Consider the following 11,900-nt stretch of genomic DNA (forward strand, 5'->3'; position numbering starts at 1 on the left):
AAAAACCTTCCTGCTAGCTCACCGAATTATAAACAGTAACCATGCTTGGGATCTTCTTCACCTAAACCTTTCTCCAAGACTGGTTGCTTGGCTTTTGGAAAATCTATTTTGAGCCTCTCAAATACCATCTGTTGCCAATGGTTTTGGCTCTAGAGAGTGGGACTGGGACTTTAATAAGGGTGTGGAGGCTTGCATTTTTACTTAATACAGTTCTGTAACATTTGAAAAAACTTTAAAACATTTATCATTTGTATTTTAAAAATGCAAATCCAGAAAAAAATAGATTGCTTTCTTTGAATTTTTGTATTTTAATAGTGCTTATAGTCTCATGTTTCTTAAATTCTTTTGACTGCGAATGACCCTTAGAAATAAAGAACGTATTCGTAACTGAGATAAAAGTTTCACAAAATGATATTTATGCTACTTCTGCTGTACTTTTTAACTTTTTATTTGGAAATAACTTGAAGTTGGTGTACTGCACTCATACGTTTGTTCTATTAAGCTCACTACATTGATTTAATTATTTATTAATGGGTCATGGTATCTGGCATTTGAGAGATAGCTTTAACCTAAAGGAGTAAATACCTTGAGAATTTTCAGCATAAATTTAGGCCTTTGCCTTTATTCCTGTCTCCAATTTTTGAGAAAAGAAAGGTGTTTTTTTGGTTGCTGTTTGTTTTATTTTGCTGATGTGAAATAGGAAGGATTTTTCAGTGCACAGTATCACAATGCATGTGTAAGGTGCTAACATGACTTCATGTAAGCTAGGTGATTATCCAATTAACTTCACTTCCAACTCTGGATATATATCCCTGACGAGTTCCAATAGGAACAGTAGTGTATGTAATTCTGCTATCAGTCCCTGGAATCTGGAATACATGAGGAGGATAACATGAAGTGCCTGGGTTGCTATCAGAGTACATGGAAGTAGAGGTTTCAGGTTATTCTTATCAAGACTTCTCTAGTTATAATGTGTCATCAATAGCTGATTCTTCTTTCTGGCAGGCGGAGATGGTCCACACAGGTTTGAAGTTGGAACGAGCTCTGTTGGTTACAGCTTCTCAGTGTCAACAGCCAGCAGATGTAAGTTCACTACTAGCTGGTTTCATTTTGGTTTGATGCTCAGGACAAGTTGAGAGATTTCTGTCAAGCTATTATAACATTTTGAAACAGACGTACTAGGCTTTTGGTAATACATGTTCATACCAAGTCCCAGAGGTCGAGCCATACTTCAAGTGCCTTAATGGGAAGGTACTATTGGGTACTTAATGGTCTCTACTGGCTTTTCCTCTGTCATTTTGCATAGGACTGTGGTTATCCCTGGGACTTTGCTTGCCTGCCTCTTTGCTGAGTCCACATTCATCATAGTGTCTCCAAAGCCCTTTAAAGATGATTCTCTTGCTTCACTGTGGATGGGCTTTAATAGTGCTCCTGTGGAGATCTTAAAACTCCTACAGTATTGCTTCTTTCCTCATCCTTTACTGGTTGGGAGAATCTCCCTTTAATTTTACTCCCACCTCAAAATTTTATGGTGCAAGATGTGAAAAGTTGAATTAGAGAAAATTTAGATTTCCCTTGGAGTCAAAGAATATAGGTTTCCTTATTTTGCATTTGGTTTTCCTAGTTACAGAGGAATAATAAAGCAAGTTGTTCTAAATGCTGTATTAAAACCCTTGACCCTCAGCATGCCTCGATATATAAAAATAGTGCAAGATAATGTCAAATATATTAGATTCTGGTTAAGCATGCTGGCTCATTCCTGTAATCCCAGCACTTTGGGAGGCTGAGGCAGGAGGATCACTTGAGGCCAGGAGTTTGAGACCAGCCTGGGCAACATAGCAAGACCTCGTCTCTACTAAAAATTAAAAAAATAAAATAAAAGTAGCCAGGCAAGGTGGTGCATGCGTATAGTCCCAGCTACTTGAGAGGCTGAAATGGGAGGAAGATTTGGGCCTGAAAGTTTGAGGCTGCAGTGAGCCATGAACACATCACTGCACTCCAGCCTGGGCGATAGAGCAAGACCTTCTCTCAAAAAACAGTGTGTGTGTGTGTGTGTGTATAGATGCCATCTAATTCTAATTTGTAGAATTAGATTCTAATTCTTAATCTGTCCTGAATGGTTAAGATCTGAGAATTGAGATGTTCAGGAAATGGAGCTTTGGAGGAAGGGTGCAAACACAAACAAAATTCATCCATTTTGCCAAGGTGCCTACTTGAATGCTAAGCCCCTAATTGTTTCTTATTTTATTTATGTTTTTTTAAAAAAAATTTTTTTTGAGACAAGATGTTGTTTTGTCACCCAGACTGGAGGGTAGTGGTGCAATCACAGCTCACTGAAGCCTTGACCTCCCAGGTGGAAATGATCCTCCTACCTCAGCCTCCTGAGTAGCCTTGACTACAGTGTGCACCACCACGCCTGGCTTGCTTATTTACTTATTTATTTATTTATTTTTGAGATGGAGTCTCTCTCTGTCGCCCAGGCTGGAGTGCAGTGGCAGGATCTCGGCTCACTGAAACCTCCACCTCCCAGGCTCAAGTGATTCTCCCACCTCAGCCTCCTGAATAGCTGGGACTACAGGCATGCGCCACCATGTCCAGATGATTTTTGTATTTTTATAGAGATGGGGTTTTGCCATGTTGCCCAGGCTGATCTTGAACTCTTGGACTCAAGCGATCTGTCCACCTTGGCCTCCCAAAGTGCTGGGATTACAGGCATGAGCCACCATGCCTGGCCCTAATTATTTTTATTATTTGTAGAGACAAAGTTGTGCTGTGTTGTCCAGTCTGTCTTGAACTCCTGGTCTCAAGCAGTTCTCCTGCCTTGGGCCTACCAAAGTGCTGGGATTACAGGCGTGGGTCACCACGCCCAGAGTAGCCTAATTGCATTTGATTCATCAGTTCTTTACTCAGCAGCTACTATATGGCTGGCAATGCACTGGGGGCTTTAATGATGATAAAAGAGCTCGTCTTTGAAGAATTAATGAGAAAGTAAAACATATTCACATGGGTCCATTAATAGTTTGTATTGGTGAGTGATAAAATGCCAAAATTGGTTATGCTGACAACAAATGCTGTAGGAGGCTGGTGTGGCTGGGTTGGAGGGCCCTTATGAAGCATGAGGAAAATTTGGATTCATGGAAAAAGAAGAGAACATCATGAGTAAGGCACAGGAATGATGTCCTGAGTGTATGTCCTCTGAGTGGAACAGAAAAGAAACAGGTGGCTGAAATGGAGGTACTGTGGTGTAGCTGAAGTATGGGTCCTGATCATGAAGAACCATCAGGTGCAGCCTGAGGAGTTGGAACTCTACGAGGAGAGTGAGATGATGAGCAGTATTTTAGCCTTAGGAATCAGGACAGGACTAATGCAGTTTATTTGGGTGCTCACTAGAGTCCATAGAGAATTCTTGCCTTCAGGATCAGAAGGCATAGACACCTTTGTGGAAAGATGTTAACCTGAATCTTTTCTTGTATCTTTTCCTAGAATAAGCTTTCCGATTTGTTGGCACCCATCTCAGAGCAGATCAAAGAAGTGATAACCTTTCGAGAGAAGAACCGAGGCAGCAAGTTGTTTAATCACCTGTCAGCTGTCAGCGAAAGTATCCAGGCCCTGGGCTGGGTGGCTATGGTGAGCAGCGCAGATTCCAGGGCTGGGGGTGGGTATAGATTGTAAGAGGGAAGGCAATATAGTTGGAGAGGTCCTGAGTCACTGACAGCTTGTCTCCCTCTAGGCTCCCAAGCCTGGCCCTTACGTGAAAGAAATGAATGATGCTGCCATGTTTTATACAAACCGAGTCCTCAAAGAGTACAAAGATGTGTAAGTTCAGCCTTTTCTTTCTTTCTTTTTTCTGAGACAGTGTCTTGCGTTGTCACCCAGGCTGAAGTACAGTGGCACAATCACAGCTCACTGCAGCCTCAACCTCCCAGCTCAAACAATCCTCCCACCTCAGTCCCCCAAGTAGCTGGGACTTCAGGCACGCTCCACCATGCCTGGCTAATTTTCTAATTTTTTCGTAGAGATGAGGTCTCACTGTTTCCCAGGCTGGTCTCTAATGATTCTCCTGCCTTGGCCTCCCAAAGTGCTGGGATTACAAGTGTAAGCCACTGTGCCCAGCCAAGTTCAGCCTTTTCTCAAGGGGTAAAGGATAAACCCATTTGGTTACTTGCTGGAGTAGCACTTTGGAGTTACTGAAGGCTGCCCTTAGCCACTGTGCTGGTTTTATCTCAGGGCTGCTTTCTGGAGAGCTTTACAAATATTGTCTCACAGCTGCATTTGCAAGCAGGAAATGTTTCTGCTTCCACTTCTGCTTTCTCTCCTTTGTTGGTAGAGGCCCTTTTAGTCTTCTGATCCTTACCCTTCTGGGTTTAGGAAGTTTTGCTGGCAGTAACATGGACCAATGCCCTTTATATAAGATTTTGTTCCTTTGTTGAGAATTTGTTACTGGCCCAATGGCAAAGGGTTCAATAGGACTTAATAGAAATTTTTTGTGCAGTCAGTTAAAGTGAGAGTAAGGCTGCCTAGCCAATGCAGGTATTACGTAGGGCAGTCATTGCATGTCTAACCACATACATCTACCAGTTCTGACTTCTCCATTGCTGGTTTTGAGCTGGAATGATTGCAGGCAAAATTTATTAAGTTGCATATCTACACAAACCTTTCCTTTCTTCCATCCTTCATCAATCAACAGACATTTATTAACTACTCTTTTTAAGGAAGACTACACCTTCCTGTGAGTGAAATGTGTCCCAGAACAACAGGCACTTCTTTATCCTTCTAGCAACATGGAATTAAGCGTGACAGTGTTTTGATATATCCCACCATTATCCCATCACTTTACAGTTGAGGAAACTAGGTCTTAGGCTAAATAACCTTCCCAGCTAATGCACAAGAAGAGAGGGGACCTGAACCGCAGGTACAATGCTATTGCTATAATTTAATGCTGATCGTTTCCCCCTGAGGGAAAGTTTTTAAGTTTGCTTTTGGTCGGGGTGGGCATATTTTGACATAAGGCATTGTCTCGTAAGGCAGTTAAGTTTCTTAGTCTTAGAGTTCCACAGTGATACTTAAGAGCTCTCCTCTCTACCGTGGTTTTATGCACAGAATGTCTGCTTTATCAGTTTTACATATTAGATTGCGTTTAAGGTCTACTTTGAAAAAAGTTTCAATAACCAGCAAGTGGTCAAAAGAAAAAAAAAGTTTTGGTACTTAAAACAGTTTGAGAAACATTGCTATGAGAGATAGAGATAGAATCCAGAGTCTCTATCTTAGTGGAGTTTGGTCTGATGAGGGTAATAGACTAGGTTGTATATACATAGAAGCTTGGTGATGATAGAAAAGCTGCCACTGAGCAGAGCCTAAGAAACACCACAGGTAGGAGAATGTGAGCCCACAGGAAAGAAGGGTTCTGGAATCACCACTGTTACGTACCCGGACCACCTGTGACGAGTTCTTCTTTAATCCTCCCAGGGATAAGAAGCATGTAGACTGGGTCAAAGCTTATTTAAGTATATGGACAGAGCTGCAGGCTTACATTAAGGAGTTCCATACCACCGGCCTGGCCTGGAGCAAAACGGTTAGTGAATCCTTCCTCCCTCTCTCCCTCCCTCCCTCCCACTTTCTCTTTCCAGCGTGGGGTCCACAGGTTTCTCAGACTTCAGCACTACCAAAGTCTGTGAGGGAATGCTAGTTTTTTCAGTGGAAGGGAGGAAGAAAAGGAGGAGAAAGAAAGGGTAAAAAGAGTAAAGGAAGCAAGGATCAAAGGAGAAGGAATATTCAGTGGTATTCAATTTCAATAAACATGTCAGGGACAGTGATTGGTGCTGGAGCGGGAGACACACACAAATGAGTTACACTATCCCAGCCTTTAAGGAGCTTAAAAATAAGAATGCAAAACCCCAATACAAATCACCAAGCCAAATGCTATAATAAAGATACAGACTCTAGAGTATGAGGAAGAGAAGAGTGCTTCTCACTAGAAGATATTGTACTTTGAAGGTATATACTCTTCTGTGAGACTTGAAAGAAGTATAGGGCAGTGAGAAGTGGGATACTACAAAAGGCACAGCTTAAACAAAATAAATGCAGAGTAAATGTAGAGATTGGTCTTCTCTGGCTTCAATAAGGGGAAATGGTCAGATTTTTAGGAGAAAAGGCTGGAAAGAAAGGTAGGCTGAGACTTTGGGATGAGGTATTTGAGCAAGGGAGTAATAATGATTCAATTTGTCTTTAAAAGAGTCTCAGTGTATAGGTTAGGGATAAGGGCTCATGCTCAGATTATGAAAGTGGTCATGGTGTTTGGGGGATAGTAGAAAAACATTTGCAGGAGATAGCACCAAGATAATAGAAAGAGATTTGATAAGGTCGAAGAAGTTGGAATCCTCAAAGAAGATTGAATAGTCAGTCTTGGATGGTAACATCTTTCACCGAAATAGGGGCAAGGGGATGATTATACAGGGAGGGGAGCAGGCAGGAAATGATGAAATCAGTTTTGAACTTGTTGAATCTGAGGTACTGGTAACACACTAAGGAAGATGTCAAGTAGATTTGTGGAAATAGTTTTTAGAGCTGGAATCAGGTGAGGTCAAAGGCAAAATGTGATGGTCAAGAATAGAACTGAGAGCTGGATCCTTGGGAAAGGGTGAGAAGGCATGAAGTCAAGTTGGATATGGGTAGGACACATTAATCATTGCCTCAAAGGCTGTGGTGGGGACCCCATGTGCACTGGTCACATGTAGGGCGCTACTGGGAATGGTACAGAGGGGAGGAGAGAGGATGATGATGTTACCTGCACTTATTGTTCCAGGGGCCTGTGGCAAAAGAATTGAGTGGACTGCCCTCTGGACCCTCTGCCGGATCAGGTCCTCCTCCCCCTCCACCAGGCCCCCCTCCTCCCCCAGTCTCTACCAGTTCAGGCTCAGATGAGTCCGCTTCCCGCTCAGCACTGTTCGCGCAGATTAATCAGGGGGAGAGCATCACACATGGTGAGTGAGCACTTGGACACGAACAGTAGGTACAAGTTGTGTGGGCCAGACCCCACCAGCCAGAACCGTCTATAAACTACAACCCTGGCTTGTGTGGTGGGGACTCGTTTGGTGTGTCCTGTTCCTTTAAGGGACAGCAAAGCTGGCTTAAATGGAAATTGAAAATGATGATCACAGTTGGAGGAAGCCCTCTGCCCCATGGGAAAGTGACTTAATATTAGGTAGCGTATATAGAGGACCCTCTTGTGCCAAGGCACAGAGCTGGCGGTTTTCCCCAGAGCTTTTTCCGTGGCACCACATGGCCTCTGGGAAGGCATTGTGTTAGGGAGTTAACTTCCTCAGAAGATGCATACTGGTTACATGGAAAATTTGCATGAGAGTGACCTAATGTTGGTATAGAGAAAGTAGATACCCTTAACACAGCTGGTGGAAGTCTGAGTTGTCCAGCCACTTCTAGGAATCTACAATCATAGTAGCTAAAAATGGTGTAACAACCTAAATCCAACAGTAAGAGAAATGGTTAACTACCACATGTCCTCTTGATGAAATGTTTTTTATTTATTTATTCTTTTTGAGACGGAGTTTTGCTCTTGTTTCCCAGGCTGGAGTGCAATGGCGCGATCTCGGCTCACCGCAACCTCCGCCTCCCAGGTTCAAGCAATTCTCCTGCCTCAGCCTCACGAGTAGCTGGGATTACAGCCATGTGCCACAACGCCTGGCTAATTTTTTTTTTTTTTTTGTATTTTTAGTAGAGATGGGGTTTCTCCATGTTGGTCAGCTGGGTCTCGAACTCCTGACCTCAGGTGATCCGCCCCTCTCGGCCTCCCAAAGTGCTGGGATTACAGGTGTGAGCCACCGCGCCTGGCCTCTTGATGAAATGTTATGCCACCATTACATGTTTTTCTACAGTGAACCATGTAATGTTTAAGAAAAAAAAATCTAGTATGTAAATTACAACCACAAGGAATGGTGGAGATAAAAATGCCATTCAGTATTTGTTACACAGTTAACATAGATCAGGCCATGTTCAGAGTGAGGCGTGTGTCAGCCTGCTGTGGGAGATGATGAATTATTTTTCCCTTAAAACATGAAATATATTTTTACTTTTTCATTTTTTATTTTTGAGATGGAGTCTCACTTTGTTGCTCAGGCTGGAGTGCAGTGGCGTGATCTTGGCTCACTGCAATCTCTGCCTCCCAGGTTCAAGCAGTTCTCCTGCCCCAGCCTCCTACGTAGCTGGGACTACAGACATCCGCCACCACACCCGGCTAATTTTTTTGTACTTTTAGTAGAGACTAAAAATACACCATGGTAGCCAGGCTGGTTTTCAACTCCTAACTTCAGGTGATCCGCCTGCCTTGGCCTCCCAGAGTGCTGGGATTACAGGCATGAGCCACAGCGCCTGGCCTAGAAAGATACTAAACTACAGGTTAACATGGGAAAGTTTTTAAGTGTCAATAGTTGAACTAAATTTGTTAACAATCTGTATGATTATAACCAACAAAACCAAATATATGTAGAAAACAATATTGCAGAGTCGCAAATGCTAACACTGACTGAGGAGGTGGGGGAAGTAGGGTTAGCTGTGGGGAGTGAGGGTATTTTTTTTTTCCTTTTACCAAATTTTCTTCACTACCACTTATTTTTCTTTATTGCTTTAAAAACTACATATTTGTGCATATATATTTGATATGTCTTTCTAGATCTTTTTCTGTGCATTTACATATCCTTATCCCCACCCACAATATACACACATTCCATGTTGTTGTTGTTAATGGAACCATATAATTTAATCTTGGAGAGAAGAGAAATGATAAAAGTACTTTTCCAAAACTGCTTGCAAGAGAACATCTCAAAGGCTCTGGTTTTTGGCTTTGAATTTTCTGTTAAGGATGTTTAACATGATGATAGCAGCTCAAAGGTCTGGTATGAAGGACAGGAACAAGGTAGCTGTTGTTCTTACAGCCCTGAAACATGTATCTGATGACATGAAGACTCACAAGAACCCTGCCCTGAAGGCTCAGAGTGGTCCAGTACGCAGTGGCCCCAAACCATTCTCTGCACCTAAACCCCAAACCAGCCCATCCCCCAAACCAGCCACAAAGAAGGAGCCAGCTGTGCTTGAACTGGAGGGCAAGAAGTGGAGAGTGGTGAGTTAAAAATACCTAGACGGGGGCAGGTATTTTTATTATTATTATTTTTTTGAGATGGAATCTCACTTTGTCGCCCAGGCTGGAGTGCAGTGGCGCAATTTCGGCTCACTGCAACCTCTGCCTCCCGGGGAAAAGGAGTAGGAACAGGAGGTTAAATGGAGCTTAGCTAGATGAGGGCAGAGTTCTGGCTTCAATTGCAAGAACAAAAAGCTTGGGATAGCCTGGTTTTTTTTTGTTCGGTGTGTGCTTTGTGATGAGAATCCTGGGATCTCTCTCTAATAGGAAAATCAGGAAAATGTTTCCAACCTGGTGATTGAGGACACAGAGCTGAAACAGGTGGCTTACATATACAAGTGTGTCAACACAACATTGCAAATCAAGGGCAAAATTAACTCCATTACAGTAGGTGAGTCTTTGTCGCTGTCCCATGCAAGCCCCGTCCCAGAGCCCGAGAAGGCTAATACCATCTTACCTACCCTATTCTTAAAGATTCCTAAATGTATATTGCTTCCCTTTAAAGTTATACTGTTGCCACACTCCCTCCCTTCTCCTAGATGACTGTAAGAAACTTGGTCTGGTATTCGATGACGTGGTGGGCATTGTGGAGATAATCAACAGTAGGGATGTCAAAGTTCAGGTAACTCGATATTTTGGTTCCTTCTTTTTGTCCCTGAGGAATTAATTGAAAGAGACATGGTAGACCCACAGATGTTGCTTTGGTGGGAATCTGATTCTACAAAGTCTGTAAGCTGAGCTGCCTTGGACGTGGCAGAAGGGTTGGCTCTTCAAGCGAGTTCTTTTCAGGACCCATCCCAACCCACCGAGTATCCAGTGTCTTGCGCATCTGTGAGCTTTTCATGTAGTTGCTGAGTCACGTGAAACAGGAAGGCTTTTCCTGCGACTTACTGTTGTCCTCCCCAACAGCTGGGACTCAGTTCTCTTTGTTGACTCTGCAGGTAATGGGTAAAGTGCCAACCATATCCATCAACAAAACAGATGGCTGCCATGCTTACCTGAGCAAGAATTCCCTGGATTGTGAAATAGTCAGTGCCAAATCTTCCGAGATGAACGTCCTCATTCCTACAGAAGGCGGTGACTTTGTAAGTTTCTTGATCTCTTTAGTATGATGTTAAAAACAGAAGGGACTGAAGATTTCTTGCATTGGAGAAAGCTATTTTACGAACATTCTGCACTGAGCAGGTAAAAACCCAATAATGCACACCAAAAGCACACAGAAATGAGGTAGTCCAGTGTAGTGGAGCCCCAAAGGAAGGTGCTTTCTGCCTAAATGGAGCTCAAGGTGGCAAAAAAGAATGGGGATGAACCATGGCACCTTGTCAAGCTGGTGCTGTAAAGCCATATGTACTGTTATTTACACCCCATAGACTTAATAGTCTGTCCAAGATTGCTGAACACAGCATGGCTCTGTGGGTTTGTCTCTTGCTACATCCTACCGTGCTCCTGGGGTTAAGTGGAAGCAAGCATTGGGAGAAATGTGTGAGATTTAGCCCCAGCTCTTCTTTAGCTCACATTTAAACCTGTTGTCTCTTTATTTGCAGAATGAATTCCCAGTTCCTGAGCAGTTCAAGACCCTATGGAATGGGCAGAAGTTGGTCACCACAGTGACAGAAATTGCTGGATAAGCGAAGTGCCACTGGGTTCTTTGCCCTCCCTTCACACCATGGGATAAATCTGTATCAAGACGGTTGTTTTCTAGATTTCCTCTACCTTTCTGCTCTTAAAACTGCTTCTCTGCTCTGAGAAGCACAGCTACCTGCCTTCACTGAAATATACCTCAGGCTGAAATTTGGGGTGGGATAGCAGGTCAGTTGATCTTCTGCAGGAAGGTGCAGCTTTTCCATATCAGCTCAGCCACGCCGCCAGTCCATTCTTAAGGAGCTGCCGACTAGGACTTCTGATGCATTTTAGCTTTGAGCTTTTGGGGGTTACTCTACCAACAAACAAACAGTCTATTGGAAAGAAAACAGTCCCAGGAATTAGCAGATCAGAATGTTCACACTGGTTAATCTTTTTTTAACAATGAGCCTGAAAGTAGCAGAAGCTGGTGTGTTTCCAGATGGTTCTTCTAACCAAACTAATTTTTCACTGTTGACAAGCGAGGCAAGGGTTGCTCTGGACCAAAGGCTAAGGCTTGGCCATCTAGCATTCCATGCAAAATTGTTTCCTATAAGCATTCCTTTTATTCTCTATTCTATCCTGGGTCTGCCTCAACCATGAGATAGGAGAGTCTCTGGTACTAGCTGCTGTAGCAGTGCTCTTCATCCAGGGCAGTTAATGGAGTCTTGGACCCTTTCTTTCTCTGGGATCCCTGCCCAGCACCTTCCTACAGAGATGACTTTAAAAGGAAAAAAAAAAAAAACAAAAAACCCACACACGCCATTTCAAGGAGTCTGGCATTCCTGAATCCTCCTTCCCTGCCAGGTGCCTGTCACCTGTCTTCACTGCCTCCTTTTCCCTGTCATGCTCATCAGCTTATGGCTTCTGTCCAAGCACCTGAACAGAACTAAAACCTCTACTGCAGGCTGGTTTTAGGTCTTGAATTATGTAAGAATCTTGCACAGCACTGCTAATGTAAATTTCAGTTTTTCCCATCTAGGACAAACACTTACCAAAATATGCAACTTTTTTTTGGCGGGAAGAGAGATTGTCCTGTGATTTCTACCCATTTCCTGAGGCCTGTGGAAATAAACCTTTATGTACTTAAAGTTATACAGAAAATAGAATAAAGTTAATACCAAACTTGCTT

The 11,900-nt window shown here is 43.1% G+C and overlaps 1 protein-coding gene across 10 annotated transcripts in view; it reads left to right on the top strand.

Annotated features, from left to right (window-relative positions):
- The window catches only part of CAP1 (cyclase associated actin cytoskeleton regulatory protein 1), a 30,973-nt gene extending 19,075 nt beyond the window's left edge, over nt 1–11,898 (top strand). For 6 of the 10 annotated variants that reach the window (XM_030823536.1, XM_030823539.1, XM_030823538.1 and 3 more), the window contains exons 4-13: nt 1,006–1,083; nt 3,484–3,627; nt 3,731–3,816; nt 5,467–5,572; nt 6,803–6,980; nt 8,946–9,130; nt 9,416–9,539; nt 9,688–9,770; nt 10,090–10,233; nt 10,693–11,898. In XM_030823536.1, coding sequence (XP_030679396.1) covers nt 1,006–1,083; nt 3,484–3,627; nt 3,731–3,816; nt 5,467–5,572; nt 6,803–6,980; nt 8,946–9,130; nt 9,416–9,539; nt 9,688–9,770; nt 10,090–10,233; nt 10,693–10,776 — 1,212 coding nt within the window. In that variant the 3' untranslated portion in view covers nt 10,777–11,898. The remainder of the gene's footprint in view (nt 1–1,005; nt 1,084–3,483; nt 3,628–3,730; nt 3,817–5,466; nt 5,573–6,802; nt 6,981–8,945; nt 9,131–9,415; nt 9,540–9,687; nt 9,771–10,089; nt 10,234–10,692) is intronic. The other 4 variants (XM_030823544.1, XM_030823542.1, XM_030823545.1 and 1 more) reach the window with 1 other exon arrangement.
- The last annotated feature ends 2 nt before the right edge of the window (nt 11,899–11,900 follow it).

The sequence above is a fragment of the Nomascus leucogenys genome, chromosome 12 (assembly GCF_006542625.1).
Source record: "Nomascus leucogenys isolate Asia chromosome 12, Asia_NLE_v1, whole genome shotgun sequence".
Lineage (NCBI taxonomy): Eukaryota > Metazoa > Chordata > Mammalia > Primates > Hylobatidae > Nomascus > Nomascus leucogenys.